The 17,246-nt window shown below is 39.2% G+C and overlaps 1 protein-coding gene across 1 annotated transcript; it reads left to right on the top strand.

Moving 5' to 3' along the window:
- The first annotated feature begins 2,719 nt into the window (after positions 1–2,719).
- On the top strand, positions 2,720–16,502 carry smim15 (small integral membrane protein 15). Its single transcript, XM_063042107.1, has 2 exons — positions 2,720–2,767; positions 14,173–16,502. The coding sequence occupies exons 1-2, from the start codon at positions 2,725–2,727 to the stop codon at positions 14,412–14,414; spliced, it is 285 nt and encodes a 94-aa protein (XP_062898177.1). The 5' UTR covers positions 2,720–2,724; the 3' UTR covers positions 14,415–16,502.
- The last annotated feature ends 744 nt before the right edge of the window (positions 16,503–17,246 follow it).

Genomic DNA, 17,246 nt, shown 5'->3' with positions numbered 1-17,246 from the left:
CTGAAGAAATAAACGGGTGAAAAAGATAAGTAACGATCTTTTTGGGCTGTCGTTATTTGATCCGGCAAAGTTACGTTTACAGTTACAATAGTGGGGGCAGTTTAGTTCAGTATTGTGGCTCACAAGTGCAACTGATAGTGTTTCTGTGTATTGAAATTACTCCCTGATTGTTGCCAGGGAGTTACAATGGTGGGGGCAGTTCAGTAATAGTTGGGGAACTGGTAGTATTCTGTGTACAATATTCAAATTACAGGTTTTTCCCCTGATTGTTGCTTCCCTGACATACCTTCCCTTTCCTCTATTGTTCATGGATAGTTGCAATGTCTGTGCTTTAGTGACAATGGTATGCTGATCAGTTGTTAATTTAAATCAATGTGTTGTTAATGTGCACCTTAAAGCATTTTTATTCACATTTACAGGGTGGACAGAAAATAAGATGGCTATATTTTACTTGGTTAGATATAATGCAACTTCATTGAGAAATTTCAGCCCCTTTGATGAGTTATAACCATCATTCTTAGTGTTGAAAAAGCAGTGATATTCTCCAAGTATAAAGCAAGTGTTTTATAAACAACAGCAATTTGGCCAAGTTGAAATATATTGGGAATTGGAGGAAAAGGATATTTCAGACTTCTAGCTAAAGAAAACCTTTTCTATTAGCAACTGGAGAGATAAGGGATAGTCTTGTCATCCTGAAAATCAGTTTTTCTGCCGAGGATTGCTCCTGCTTTCTTCCCATCAGAGATGCTGAAAATTTCCTTTGAACTTCGATGGAAGCCAAGGTTGACCTAAATTTCACCTGCTGCGGTCACTTGAGGTCCCTCTCCAGCCTCGTCTGCATTACCTGAAACATTATCCAGCAAATGTTCTTCATTCTTTCTTCACCCCTGTCACCTACTGCTTTGGATTAAAGTAAATTCTAACATTTGGGAACTGGAAATGGAATGAATGTAGAGTTTGAAACTCAGATTGGGGTCAGGCAGTAAACCAGCTATTCTGCACTTTTCATCTGTCCCATGATGTTATATTCCTATTTATCATAAAAATGGTAATGCTGTAATATCTTATGACCTAGCTTTCTGAAGCTAGCACACTGGCCCATTATGAGCATGCAAAGCTGAAGAGTCTGACATATGCAAATGTTAACTATAGGTCACTGTTCATTTGCTGTTGTACAGCTCTAATATGAAGGATAGCATTTACGATTGCATTGATATATGTTATAATGAAAGGATGAATTCCATAAATTTCATGAATCTCCTATTACACATTATTAAAATCCTGGTAATTACACTGCATTGGACAAATTGCACTATTCCGCTGCATTTTACTATAATGTGCATAACAGTAGGTCATTTGGCCCCTGGTGCCTGCTCCACAATTCAAGATGATCATACCACACTTTTACTTCGGGAGCTTAATCTTTGACTAATGCCATGACCCTTGACTCCCTTAATATACAAACTAATAACATCCTGAATTATTCAGCAAAACAAAATCTGTATAAGTCTCTTGGGTGGAGAATACTATAGATTCACTACTAACATGCTGCAGAAGTTTCTCTCCATCTTTGTTCCGAATGGCTGAACCCTTACCTTGAATCACAGAAAGCATCACCTCCACATCCAGCTTATCAAGCCATGTGAAATGATTTTTATAATATCGTAGTTGTGTTCTCATGCTATACAATCTCATTTTACTTTTATACTCAAGTATAAATCTCAAGGGACCTCTGCTATATGTGATGTATATAAATGACCTAGATGAAAATGTAGATAGATGGGTAAGTATATAAAGTGTATACTTACCCATATACTTACACTCTCCCTATAATATCATATCAACTTCATTGAGATATTTCAGACCTTTGATGAGTTATAACTATCATTCTTAGTGTTGAGAAAGCAGTGATATTGTCCAAGTATAAAGCAAGTGTTATAAAAGTGTACAGCAGGGTGAAACAACCTCGCTCTTAAACAACACCCACAAGAAAGATAAGAATGCCCTTTATTGAAACATAAACGATCTTTAGGGAGCAGAATAGGTTAGACGTCCACATGCTTCAATTAGGTCATCTTAAACGGGGGGGGGGGGGGTATCAAGGGACGTTCATTTAAAATCGAGGTTTGTATGAAGCTTATATGAATTCCTGGAATTTTCTACCCTGCATAGTCAGCGAAGCAAGATCACCGGGGATATTTAGAGGAAGAAAAGAAAGTTTTACAAAGTCAGGGAATTGAGAGCTTTGGTGAAATAACACATGACCTATATATTTGATTTTATTTTTACAGAGCTTCATTCTGCACCAATCTATATTGACCTTTACTGAGAACCGGTTTGAAGTTGAAATTCACCTTCAGACTAGTCTTGATGAGGGGTCTCGGCCCGAAACATCGAGTGTTTACTCTTCCCCAGATTCTGCCTGGCCTGCTGAGTTCAGCAGGCATTTCGTGTATGTTACTTCGGCACCAGCAGAATTTCTCGTGTTCAGACTGTTCCTGTTGGGTTGGGTTAGGTTGGTTTGGTTTTGTATTTGCTGGAGCACAGCATCACTGCAATGTATTTATTGCACTGACCTTATTACTCCCACTCTCGCACGGACAGTAATCCCCTCTCACACCAGCCTGCACCAGCAATCTGATACACCCAGCAGGCGACAATCCACTCCCTGACCCTGACCGCCACACTTTGTACTTCCGGTGTAGAAGGTGATGAAATTCCCGCATGCGCAAAGTTGGGTTGGCTTCTTCCGGTCTGTGCGGTTCAGGTGAGAAAGACGGCAATGGGAGGGGGTGAGGGATCCCGGGGATATGGGGCTGGGGCAGGAGAGAAGAGGTAAATCTTGGCGAGAGGGAAGGAGGAAGAGATCTGGGAGAAGGGGTGGAAGAGAGAGTGAGAGGAGGGGAGTTCCCGAGAAGGGAGTATTCGAGGGAAAAAGGAGGAACGGAACCCGGGGGAACGGAGGGTGAAGGTCTGGAAAGAGTAGAAATTCAGTGAGGAAAGAGAAGTGAAATGGGGTGTGGTGGTCAGGGTGAAGAGGAGAGGGCACCCGGGTGTGTTGGGTTGTATTAGTTTTGGATAGGTTGATGTGAGACTCTTTGTAGGGAGAAGTGGATACAAGCAAAAGGAAAGGGACCAGGGAGTGGAGAATAAAGGATGAAATGGGGAGAGGCTGGGATGTGGAGGGAAGGAATGAGATGAAGTGAAAGGCAGAGATTGCTGGGGATATTGCGTGGGTGATTTGATTATGTTCAGAAGCTTAGTGGAGTGGTGAGTGCAAGTTTGGGAATTATAGCTGAGTGCTGATGAGGAAAAGACCATGATCTGCGTTATATTAATTTGCTTAAAGGTGGAATTATCTGATACTAATGGTTTTTCTTCTTTAAGATCATAAGACATAAGAGCACAATTAGGCCATTTGGTCTATTGAGTCTACTCTGCCATTCTATCATGGCAGATTTATTGTGCCCCTCAACCCCATTCACCCATCTTCTCCCTGTAACCTTTGACACTTTTGCTAATCAAGAACCTATCAGTCTCCACTTTAAATATATTCAGTAACTTGGCCTCCACAGACATCTGTGAGAATGAATTCCACAGATTCACCACCCTCTGGGTGGCTAAAGAAATCTATCGTCATCTCTTCTGCTTGGATGTCCTTGTATTCTGAGGCTGTGCCCTCCGAGCCTAGACTCCTCCACTATAGGAAACATGCTGTCCATGTCCACTCTATCTAGGCCTTTCAACATTCAATAGGTTTCAATGAGATTCCCCCCCCCCACCCCCAACTCCATCAAGTACAGGTCCAAAGCCATCAAATGCTCCTCAAATGTTAACTTTTTCATTCTCGGGATCATTCTCATGAGCCTTCTCCAATGCCAGCACATCTTTTTTGAGATAAGGAATCCAAAACTACTCGCCATGTACCAAGTGCAATCTGACCAATGCCTTATAAAATCTCAGCATTACATCCTCACTTTTATATACTAGTCCTCTCGAAATGAATGCCAACATTGCATTTGCCTTCCTTACTACTGATGCAATCTGCAACTTAACCTTTAGGGAACCCTGCAGTAGGACCCCCAAGTCCCTTGAAACCTCTAGTATCTGAATTTGCTCGCGGTTTAGAAAATGGTCTCTGCCTTTATTCCTTCTACCAAAGGGCATGACCATACACTTCCCTACGCTGTATTCCATCTGCCACTTCCTTGCCCATTCTCTAATCTGTCCTAGCCCCCCGCTTCCTCAACACTACCTGCCCTTCCACGTATTTTTGTGTCGTCCATCAACTTGGCCACAAAGCTATCAATTCTATCATGCATACCGTTGACATATAATGTGAAAAGAAGTGGTTCCAACACCGACCCTTGTGGAGCACCGGTAGTCACCAGTAGCCTCCTTTATTCCCACACTTCGCCTCCCGCTAGTCAATCAATCTTCCATCCATGCTAGTATCTGTAGAGCTTAGCTCTACACGTGCTTTAAGGATTATATTTTTATATTTATGACTATAAAATGTACAGAAACTATCATGGATTTATATATAGAAAGAATTTAATGTGGGATGCTGTAGGAGAGTAGCATGAGATAAGTGGCACAGAAAGCACATCTACTTCTGTTTCTTAGAAAAATTTATAGTGTACAGGATTAATAGCTTTAATATTTTAAACACTGTTCCAAACTATATGTTTAAACTGTAAATTGTGCATTTTTACATGTTCTGAGAGAGATCATACTTAGAGATGCAGCTAGAATCTAGAGTAAACTGGATTGGGAGTTACATCTATCTATGGCACGTCCCATTCCCATTCTGATATGTCTATCCATGGCCTCCTCTACTGTCATGATGAAGCCACACTCAGGTTGGAGGAATGACGGCTTATATTCCGTCTGGGTAGCCTCCAACCTGATGGCATGAACACTGACTTCTCTAACTTCAGTTAATGCCCCTCCCCCTCCCCCTCGTACCCCATCCATTATCTATTTATTATATATATATATATATATTCTTTTTCTCTCTCTCTCCTTTTTCTCCCTCTGTCCCTCTCACTATACCCCTTGCCCATCTTCTGGGCTCCCCCCCCCTCTTCTTTCTCCCTGGGCCTCCAGTCCCATGATCCTCTCATATCCCTTTTGCCAATCAACTGTCCAGCTCTTGGCTCCATCCCTCCCCCTCCTGTCTTCTCCTATCATTTTGGATCTCTCCCTCTCCCTCCCACTTTCAAATCTCTTACCAGCTCTTCGTTCAGTTAGTCCTGACAAAGGGTCTTGGCCTGAAACGTCGACTGTACCTCTTCCTAGAGATGCTGCCTGGCCTGCTGCGTTCACCAGCAACTTTTATGTGTGTTGCTTGAAATTCCAGCATCTACAGATTTCCTCGTGTGGGAGTTAAATCTGGTGTTTTCTAAGTTAATGTCAGTGTGAGAGATTTATCACACTGTCTTAAAAAGTTAACAACAGGTAGTGGAAGATTTGCTGGTTATTGTCCTTATTGGGATCAACAACAAAGGAAAGAGTTGGCAGACCCTATTTTGGAGGACGTGAGGCTAAATTAAAGTACAGTGCCTCAAGGATTATTGCTGATGGAGTGGTGCAGGAAAGAGATTTCATGTCATTAGTGTCAGTACTGTGACGAGAAGAATCTGTCTCATAAAGCTGGACTTTAATGGAACCAGGGTAGTAGTGGAAAGAAAGGGACTGGCCACAGGAAATGGAATTGGTTTATTGTCACATGTAGTGACATAGAGTGAAAACCTTGTTTTATGTACTATTCATACGGATCAAATCATTTCACAGTGCTTTGAGATAGAACAAGGTAAAATAATAATGCAGAATAAAGTGTAATAGCTGCAGAGAAGGTGAACTGCAAGTATGCTTAAGGTGCAAGAATATAATGAGGTAGATTGTGAGATCAAGACTTTTTGCTAATATGTGGTTGCGACAATATGAACAGTGGAGGCAGGCTGAGGGTAAAGCTAGTGAAGAAGAGACCAGGCCATTAGTCACATGGTGCTTTAGGGACCACAGATAAAGGGAAAGCTAGATGGTGTAAAGTAGCTACACCAGGATTAAGAAGTAAAAGGAGTGGGAGTAAAACATTTAGACTCAAATATACATTCTGCACAAATACCTGGAGCAAAAGGAACAAACTGAATGAATTTTGTTGGTAACTTTAGCCTGAAGCTATTAGTAAGAAGCAAACTGGTAAGGACATTAGGTTCTCAAGTCTATAGCAAGTATATAGTCATAGGAAACAAGGCTGAAATTATGTTAATGATAAGAAAGGATATAACAAACTCTAAACAGACAATGTAGACCTTAAGCACAGAATTGACAAATAGAAACTGCTCTAGTAGGAATTAACAACTTAACAACGATGAAAAATTGGTGTTATCTGTAAAATCAACGATATGATCAATGTATTTTAGAAGCGTAAATACAAAGATGCCAGTAAGATTTCAGATTTGAACAAAGCTAGTTTAGACACAGTAAGATTGAGATTGTCCATTGTAAACGTAATTACAGGAAAAAGAAGAGATCCTTGTAAGTGTTTGAAAAAGAATTTAATATGATTCAGCAAAACAATGGCTCAACAATTCTCTGCAAAGACAGGGCAGCTTAGTCTTTATGATTAATTTATTGTGCACAAATGTGATGGTTCTGTCTCAGTCCTGCTCATCCAAGCTGAAACAGCTAGAGGTCCCACATATTGATGAAATTACAAAGAAGGCACAACAGCAACTCTATTTCATTAGGAGAATTGGTGTGTCACCAAAGGCAGTCATAGATTTCTACAGGTGTGAATGGAAAGCATTGGTTGCATTGCTATCTGATACGGAAGGGCCACTGCACAGGATGGAAAATACTGCAGAGAGCTGTAAGCTTGGCCAGCTCCATCATGGGCACTAGCCTCCCCTGCATTGAGGACACCTTGAAAAGGCGACGTCCATCATGAAGCACCCCGTCACCCAGGACATGCCCTTTCCTCATCGCCACCATCAAGGAAGAGGTACAGGAGCTGAAAGACGCACACACACAACATTTCAGGAACAACTTCTTCCCCTCTGACATCCGATTTCTGAATGAACAATGAACCCATGAACACTACCTCACTATTTTTCCTCCCTTTTTGCACTATTTATTTTATATATATATATATATGTACTTATTGTAATTGATAATTTTTATTATTGCACTGTACTGCTGCCGCAAAGCAATAAATTTCATGACATAAGCCAGTGATATTATATCTGATCCTGGTTTTATATTGTGCTTGCTGGAGATGTAAAATAATAAAATACTGCAAATATTCAACGGGTCAGACAGCGTATGTGGAGTGGAGAATGCCTATCATTTAACATTGCTTCAGAATAATGATGAATATTCTTTCTGGAACCTTTGTCATTTTGCTCTTAATGTGCTAATCTCCCTCATTTCACTTCTGTTGAATTAGGTTGCAGTTAGTGTTGCTGCTGTAATCCGGGTTAAATCCTTTGTCTCTGTGCATTTGCACTGGGCGATCTGTTGTTCTCCCACATGCCAGAAATGTGCTGATTGGTTATTTGGTTATTCTAAATCATTTCTTACTGCAAGTCAGGGGTTCCCAACCTTTTTAATGCCATGGACCAATACCATTAAGTGGATTGTAATGGTGTCAAGGGAGAGTTGATGTGCATGTGAAAAACTAAAACTTACAGAGAAGTAAATGTAGAATGGAACTGATGGAAGCCTGCAGAGATTCATAAGAAGATGCTGTGTAACATGACAACTAGTACTGAGTATTCTATTTCATGCTTCCTGGTTTAATCTCTCTGTGTGTCTCAGTGAAAATTTACAGTGTTTGAAGGTGCAGTATTACCAGACTTTTCATGAGGCTGGAGACATAAGTGTCTGTAAATGCTGTGTGTGTGTGTGTGTGTGTGTTGTTCATATAGCTCTCTGATTCCCTTTCTTCTATTATTCAAGAAGGGAAACAAGGATAATCCAAGAAACTATGGATAGGTGAGTCTTGAGTTTGTGGTTGGAAAGTTACTGGATAGGTTTTAATGAGCGGAAAACTATGGCCTACTTAGGGGCAGTCAGCATGATTTTGTGTGGGATAAATTGTGTTACTATCATGATTAAGTTCTCTAAGGAGGTGATGGGGTTGTAGATTTTAGTAAGGAATTTGACAAGGTCCCTCATGGGAGGATCATCCTGAAGATTAAGATGCATTGGATTCAGAATTGTCTCAGAACGTATTTGATGGGACTTATTCTGGCTGGAGGTTTGTCACTTGCGTGATCCATCTGGGATCTCTGCAATTGGTGAAATGGTATAAATAACCTTGATGGAAAACATAGATGGTTGGGTTAATAGGTTTGCAGGTGATAGAAGGATTTGTGGTATTGTAGATGGAGTAAAAGACCGCACAAGATACAGCGGATATAGATCAGTTGTAGATATGAACAGGGAAATGGCTTGTGGAATTTAACCCAGCCAAATCTGAAGTGTTGCAATTGGAAGATCAAATGTATAGAGGCAGTACACTGTTAATGGCAAGTCCCTTAAGTGTTTATGTACAGAGGGATCTTGGACTCCAAGCTGATAGCTTCCTAAGAGTGGCTTTACATACTGAAAGGGTGATAAGGAAGGCATATGGCATGCTTGTCTTTATTAGTTGTGGAACCGAGTTCGAGTTGGGAAGCTATATTTTAGCTTTAAAGAACTCTAGTTAGGCTGAATCTAGAGTATTGCATTCAGTTCTGGTCACACCATTATAGGAAGGAGGCTGAAGCTTGGGATAGGGTGCAGAAGAGGTTTACCAGCGTGCTGTCTGAATTAGAGGGCGTGCTCTACCGAGAGGTTGGACAACCTTGGGTTTTCTGTAAAATGGCAGACATTGAGGACAGGTCTGATAGATAAGCTTATGAGAGACATAGATAGGGTAGACGGCCAGTACCTTTTCCCCAGGGTTGAAATGTCGAATACTATGAATTTAAGGTGAGAGGAAAGGAGATGTGTGGGGTAATTTTTTTACACAGTGGAGGGTGTCTGGAATGTGCTGCCTGGGGTGGTGGTGGAGGCAAATACAATACGGGTGTTGAGGAGGCTCTTAAGCACATGAACCTGCAGGAAATGAGAGGATGTGGATGTGGTGTTGGCAATAGGGATTGGTTAATTGGTCATTCCAATACAAATTTAATTGCTTCAGCTCAGTGTTGTGGGCCAAGGGCCTGTTCCTGTGCTGTAGTGTTCTATGTTCTCATAGTTTTTGGAGTTAAGGTGACCTCAACAACCACTTCTGCTCCTCCCACTTTCTCCAGATCAAACTTTTAGCCATAGGTCCCAGTTATATCTCCATTTTCATCGGCCATATGGAGCCAAATCTTCCTCCACACATGACAGCTGCATTCGTGACACTTCCAGCATCCATGTGGAGCTCGTCAATGTCATTAACCTCGCCACTAATTTCCATCCTGCCCTTAGATTCACTTGATCCATCTCCAACATATTTCTCCCCTTTCTCTCTGACGTCTACAAACTCACTGGCTCCCATAGTTACCTTGACTACACCTCTTCCCGTCCTGTCACCTGGCAAGGGTGCTGTATCCCTTTTCTCAGGGTCCTTCGTTTCCTGCATCTGTTTTCATGATGAGGGATTCCATTCTAAGACGTGAGATGTACACTTTTTTCAGACTTCCTCCCACTGCTATTGATGTAGTCCTCATTTACATATTTTCTATTTCCCAGGCATGTGTCCTCACCCCACTGCCCCTATGTTTTCCCTCGTTCTCACCTATGCATCCAACATATCATTTTCTATCATTTCCACCTCCAGTGGGATTTCACCACCAGACCATTTACTCCTTCCCTTCCGCTCTGCTTCCTGCAGGGACTGATCTCTCTCTGACCACCCTTGTCTGCTTGTTCCTCCCCATCAATCCCCCTCCAGACACCCATTCTTGCAACCTCACCAATTGTTACACCTTCCCCTGCACTTCCTTCCTCACTACCATTAAGGAAAATGTGTAGTCCTTCACATGTGAATCCTATTGGTGTCACTTACTACATCGCAGTGTGACCTGACACAGATGGAGTGATGGGGTTTATCACTTCATTGAGCACCTTTGTTCCATCCACCGTAACAGCAAAATTTTCCTGGTGGCCAGCCATTTTAATTCCACTTCCCATTCCCACATCTATCTATAACCTCCTGTACTGCCAAGTTAAGGCTACGTGCAGATTAGAGGGAAAACACTTCTTATTCCATATTCCTGATGAAGGGTCTCGGCCCGAAACGTCAGCTATACTCTTTTCCATTGATGCTGCTTGGCCTGCTGAGTTCCTCCAGCATTGCGTGTGTGTTGCTTGGATTTCCAGCATCTGCAGATTTTCTCTTGTTCATATACCATATTTCCCAGGCATGTGTCCTCACCCCACTGCCCCCATGTTTTCCCTCGTTCTCACCTATGCATCCAACATATCATTTTCTATCATTTCCACCTCCAGTGGGTAGGTGTTCTCCAACCGATGGCATAAACATCATTTTCTTTATTTCTGTAACCCCTCTCCTCTGCTTCTCCTTTCGTTTTTCCTTATCCCACTGGCCTCATCCCCCCCCCCGCCCTTTCCCTCTCCTTCCCTTTATCTGCCCATCACTTGCATATTCCTTCCTCTAGATCCCCTCCTCACCTTTCCCTTCAGGGACCACTGTCCTCTTCTATCAGATTCTGCTTTCTTCAGCCCTTTTGTCACTTCCACCTGTCACCGCCCAGCTTCCTGCATCATTCCCACTCTCCCCATCCCCATCTGCCTATCTTCTCCCTCTCACTTGGATTCACCTATTTGGCACCAGCTCTTTCTCCACCACCAGCCCGCCAACACTTTTTTTCTACTGTCTACCCCAACCCTTTTAGACTGTCTATTTTCTTTTTCAATCCTGATGTCTATTTCTTTCCATAGATACTGCCTAACCTGTTGAGCTCCTCCAGCATTTTGTGGTGTTCCAGATTTCCAGCATCTCCAATCTTTCTTGTGTCTTAGATGAGCTTTAATAAGCTTGCTTAGAATTCTGAATTTTTCTTACAGTAATTAGGGAAAACTTACTTTGGCTGGAAGGTAATTAGATAACTCGGGATTAAAGTTCAGAGGCAATTTATTAGCACGGTACGTATATGTCACCATATACAACCCTGAGACTGATTTTCTTGAAGGCTTACTCAATAAATCCATAATAAAATAATAACCATAATAGAATCAATGAAAGACCACATCAATTTTATCTTTCAGCCAATGAGCAGAATAAATCAAACTGCAAATACAAAAAGAAAGAAATAATAATAAATAAATAAGCAATAAATATGGAGAACATGAGATGAAGAGTCATTGAAAGTGAGTCCATAAGTTCAGAGATGATGGGGAAAGTGAAGTTATCCCCTCTAGTTCAAGAGCCGGATAGTTCTTGTACCTGGTAGTGTGAGTTCTGAGGCTCTTGCGCCTTCTTCCTGATGGTAGCAGCGAGAAGAGAGCATGACCTGGGTAGTGGAGTCCCTGACGATGGATGCTGCTTTCTTGCGACAATGCTCCGTGCAGATGTGCTCAGTGGTGGGAAGGGCTTTATGGACTGGACCATATCCAATACTTTTTGTCAGAATCTTCCATTCAAGGGCATTGATGTTTTCATAACAGTATACTGTCCACCACACATCTATAAAATTTTGTCAAAATTTCAGATGTCATGCCGAATCTTCACAAACTTCTAAGGAAGTAAAGGTGCTGCCGTGCTTTCTAAATAATTGCACTTATGGGATGGGCCCAGGATAGGTCCCCTGAAATGGTAACGCCAAGGATGTAGTTTACTGAAGTAAGGTTGTGACTTTTTTTGGCCAGAAATTACTGGATTTGGGCATTTAAAAAAAAATCTGTACCTTGATGGAAGGATAAATGCACTTTCTAATTTTATTCCAAAGTAAAAATTGCTTCTGTGTCTTATTATACCACAGAGGCCATTAAAAGAGAGAAGTGCATAAGTCACTTTCCAACATAAATGTATTGTTATTACTTTTTTACAGTAGTTAATAAAATAAATGTAAATGTTATAACATTAAGTTGAGTCATGTCCTGTGCACTGCTATTCTTTGGTTTTAATATAGGAGGAAGTGTCTCTGAATCTTTTTGGTCTGCATTAAAGTCATACTTGGCAAAAAATTTATGGTTTCAATACAACTGGCAGTTTACAAGAAAGCTTCATTGTTTTATTGTCAAGTTGTCTGCTTATTAACTATAAGGATAATCACTCATGCTTTACAGCTAATTTTGTACTATTTAAATTGAGTGTGTACATTTCTCATTCCTCATGTATCTGTTTCATCAATTCCATAACCTTGAAATAAATATGACCTTTATATTCTCAATTTTTATAATTCAGAGATGATTTTGATATAAAAGCACCTGATTGACATAATTGACTATATTCTGCTTACTATCTTATTAGAATGAGAATGAAAGCATTGTCAGTTTAGTAGACTGAAGATTACTTTTAAAATATCCAATCATGTGGTTTGTTTTGTCATTTCTCAGATTGATGTTACCTGCTTCACTGTGGAACATCTTGTCTTGTGGTGAGGGGGTAGTGTAAAACTGACAGACTAGATTGCTTCCGAGTGGATTGTACTCAGGATGCCTTTTGGTAGCTACACATCTCACCTCAACAGGAAGAAAACTGCTTGATCTGCTCTCCTCTGAGCACAGCTCCAAGTAACTAAGCTGCTTATCAAAGAGAATATAGCATTTGATTGTCTGCTTTGTTGTGTGGTTACAACGTAGGATTGTCAGGAGAGTTAACAGCTTGACATAAGTAATCTACATTCATTGGCGTAAAAATGCTTTCTCTACCCTTTGTAATTTAGGATGTCAACTCTTTAAATAGGTGTTCATGTACATGGTGATAATGCACATAGCTTCAAGTCCAAAGAAAGCCATTAATTTTGGACCGCGAGCAGGGAGTTGAACTGAGTGTGCATCTGGGCACTGGAGGGAACCTTCATTTCTTAATAATTGTGTGCTTTTCTTCAAAATAATTGAATAAAAATTGAATGCTATTTTTATATTTTCAGTTACACTTTCTTATCTAGGTCATAAAATTTGCTTCAATAGTCTATAATGAGATATAAAAGATTTATTTTTCTAATCTTTGATTGAAATTGAAGGTAAGGATTTTCAGTGTACAAGTCATGCCATTTGAGGCAGTGTTGCTGGAAATTTTAGTTTAAATTCATATATGACTGAGTGCAGATGCTGGTAAATAATATTTATGGAGATGCCAAGTCAAAGTCTGGACATTGCTACGATATTATCATCAGCAACTGGTAAATTAGGTTCACATTGTAGATAGTTTCCAGAAACAAAATGTTGACAGTGTTACTGGCCCTGGTAGACATTGGTTTCCAGATTTAACTGACAAAATCAAACAGTGAATAAAATGGTATTAGTCGTCTTGGATTACTGACTCATAGAAAGTGTGTCATTAACACTGAATGAGGTTTCTGAAAAGTTGTTGCAAAATATTCAGCTGGTTCATAAAACCAGTGGAAGACTTAGGTTACAGTCCTTGGCAATCCTTTACTCTTTTTAATTCTCATATCACCACATAGGTAATTACATGTCACAAAAGTATTAACATATTTTAAGTATTGTACTTTTGAGGTGCCATTGTGTGAGGTCCTGAAAACCCAAAGTCTACAGAACACTGGCTAAACAGAAGTCATTTACTATTTTTCTCCTATTGCAGATTTAGTGGAATGCTTTGATTCTATTTTTGTGTTTTCTTTTACCTGTATATTCAATGTAGTCTTCATCAGCCTGTTTCACTGAAGTTACTTAGGGTAATTATTATTATTCGTAGAAGGGAACACGTTCATGCTTAATTGGAGGAACAAGCACTTGGAATACTTTAATGGATTTAGAAATCCTTAGTTTGAATTGATAGTTGTGTAGCAATTTCCCAACATCAGCAGAGAAGGCAGCAAATAGTATTTTACAGGTTCTTCACTTACCACTCTGCAGTATGATTTTGAAGGAACAGCATAAATAAGATACTTAAAAATATTCATGTTTCATGTTTATGACTGAGGACAATATGAATGAGGGTGGTGCAAAATGAGTAATTGTAGTATTTTTATACTTTCACAGCTCTTGGTGTCAACAAAATGCTGGACATACGAGGTTGGGCAGAGTACATTGTGGAATGGGCTGCTAAAGACCCTTACGGTTTCCTTTCAGCTGTTATCTTGGCACTAACTCCATTGTTCATAGCAAGTGCACTATTGTCGTGGAAACTGGCAAAAATGATTGAAGCTAGAGATCGAGAACAGAAGAAGAAACAAAAACGTCAAGAAAATATTAATAAAGCCAAGAGAGCAAAGAAGGATTGAACATGTAACCAAGAAACATTCCTTTTCTTGAACTAAAATACAGCTTGTTATGCATATTTAACAATTTGGCAATAACCTCAAGATCAGTGTCGTATTTCAATTTGCTTCATTAGATCTGTGCTCCTATTGTCTAATAATTTGTTGGAATTTTTATGATATCCATTAGCAATCATGATAATCACTCATGCTTTACAGCTAATTTTATACTTGTTTACTATTTAAATTGAGTGTATATATTTCTCATTCCTCAAGTACCTGTTTCATCAATTCCATAATCTTGTGACTGAAGATGTACTGAGAAATTGCACTGAAATCAATGGATTGATACAATATGATTACTATTTCTAAATTAAAAATTACTTGTAATTTATATCCAGTTCTATTTTTGCTCAAGAGCTTGATATTACTAAATTCAATTCATAATTGCAAAGTAATGAGAGAAGGGAAAAACATTTTAAAATTTTTGTTTAGTAATATGGTGCATATTAAAGCCTTTGAATGGCAATGTTTCCTTTACATGGTCTGTAGTAAGTCTTGAATTCTTTATTACATTAAAAGAATTGTAGATGTACATGTACATGTTGATGAGTTATAGTCAAACATCAAAGTACTTTCAGTAATCAAAAATGCCTAAAAACAGTACAGTTCACAAATTGTTTCATGCTTCAAATCCTCCATTTGGATTAAGGAATTGATATTTTAACAAAATAGTTATATTTTTTTTATCAGATCCTGGGTTTCATTAATAACTTGAACTGTTAAAATAATATTTTAGAAATCTTGTGGTAAGGTCACACAATTCTCTTTAACGAAAATACTTAAAACAAAGGTAGCACGTCTGGATTAGTTCAAATAGTGTCTCAAGTCTTTTGAGAACATTCACAATAAGAATTGGGGACCATCTTGAGATTGGCTAAGAAGTTTGGCCAGAATGTACTTTTGGCGTGGTGATGGCAGAACATTTAAACTGTTGTTTGAAAATAATATTTGTTTCCCAGCTTTTGAAATATATTGCCTAATTATTATTGTAAAAAGAAAAGATTTGGAGTAAATGAATACAGAGTTTTGAGGGAGATCTTTAGGAAATCTATTGACCTAAACTGTAATGGTGACAATAGGAAACAAAGAAACAAATAGGATCTTGATCTTTGTAGCTTGATTAAGATTTATGTGCAAGTGACCTTTTAGGATGATTTAAATTGCACTTTGAGAGTTTTAATACAAATCTGTGGATGTGGATGAATATAGTTCATACTGTATACAGTGTGTGTGTGTACAGGAATAGTAGAAAATATAGCCAAATCTAGCAATGTTGGAAGACATCTGAAGTATTAGATTTGTTGACATATTTATCAAAGCAAAGTTATTTTTTCATCAATAGGATTGTAAGGAAAATTGGGAAGAGTTTAAGGCTGTACTTACATTATAAAATGACAGATTCTGTGATGGAGCAGAGCAACTGACCTTCTGCACCTTGTCTCTGGCCTCCAATATGTCTGCAAGGGGTCTTTAAGTTACTTAGTTAATTCCAGCATTTCCATGAGTCTAGTGTCCCTTCCCAGAGCCTAGCCCCATAAACCAAACCACCTAGATCCATGCTTTGGTGCTTTGGTGCTTTGGATGTTATGTACCACTACTGAAATAAACTGAGAGAAACATAACAGATTATATATAGTATTTGCCTGATTCAAACTCTCTTCCACTTTAAAGCTATTGCATAATTTAAATTGTTTTCTATGGCTGAACCTTGAAAGTTGCTAACTGACACTTGCAAATTACCACAATTAATCAAAAATTTCTCCCAATTTTGTCAGTCTTTTACATTACCTAGCACAATTCTTGAAGATCATCCCACAATTTAGAGCCTTGGGAAATTATTGAGAAACCATAAATTGCAGTTAAGTATTAATTGCCCATGCTGGTAATGAAGCTTGTTACTTTTGGAAATGCTCTAATGCAATTACAAACTTGTATTGCCTGAAAATTCTTTTTATAAATCTGTTATATCTAATATGATGGTATGCAACCATCCCGTTCAATAAAATTCAAATTACATTTATCTGAGAGCTGATTTTAGTAAAATTAACATAATAAAGGAACAACAGAAGAACATCTGCCATTTCTTCAGCTTTCAGATGAATGTTTTGAAATGGACAAATATATGATCATTGAGAACAATTTATTTTCTCTGAAATAGGAGTAAAAGTCTACTTAAGTAGCAAAAGAGCAATCCATTTCTGGTCTGGTTCAATGGGCTACTGCAGCTCCCAGCATTTTTGCCTTTTACTTGTAGTATCCTGCAGCTGTAAAAATCCTTCAAATGTTGTTGAGACGGCAGATACTCTTGTGTTAGTACACCAAAAACCATTGCGATATATTCAGCACCTTTGCAAGGAATACATGAAGACCTTTTCACTTGTGCTAAAGTGATTCATCAGGAACTATTCACTTTCTGAAATACACAATGGATGTGTAACCTCAAAGAATCCACTGAACTATTTTATTTTTGGATGATAGCAGCTAGTTTTGCCTTCTCTTGGAAAAAGCCTTTAGATGGAGAAATGAAAGAACTTTTATCAGGACTCCAGGTTTGATTTGCTTGTAACAGTGGCACAAAGCTAATAAGTAAAAGCATTAAAAGTTTGCACATCCACTCAGTCAAAGAGTAATAATAAGCAAATTGAATATTTGATAGGTGGGGTAATGATCCTCTCCTATTTATTCTGGGGATTTTGGGGTAAAAATGCCAAGGACACTGCCAATAACTCGCTATTGTTTCAAATTATGATGCATCTTTCACATGTACTTATAAAATTATTTACGGATACAGCG

The sequence above is a fragment of the Mobula hypostoma genome, chromosome 3 (assembly GCF_963921235.1).
Source record: "Mobula hypostoma chromosome 3, sMobHyp1.1, whole genome shotgun sequence".
Classification (NCBI taxonomy): Eukaryota; Metazoa; Chordata; class Chondrichthyes; order Myliobatiformes; family Myliobatidae; genus Mobula; species Mobula hypostoma.
This window is presented reverse-complemented; position numbering and strand designations above follow the sequence as displayed.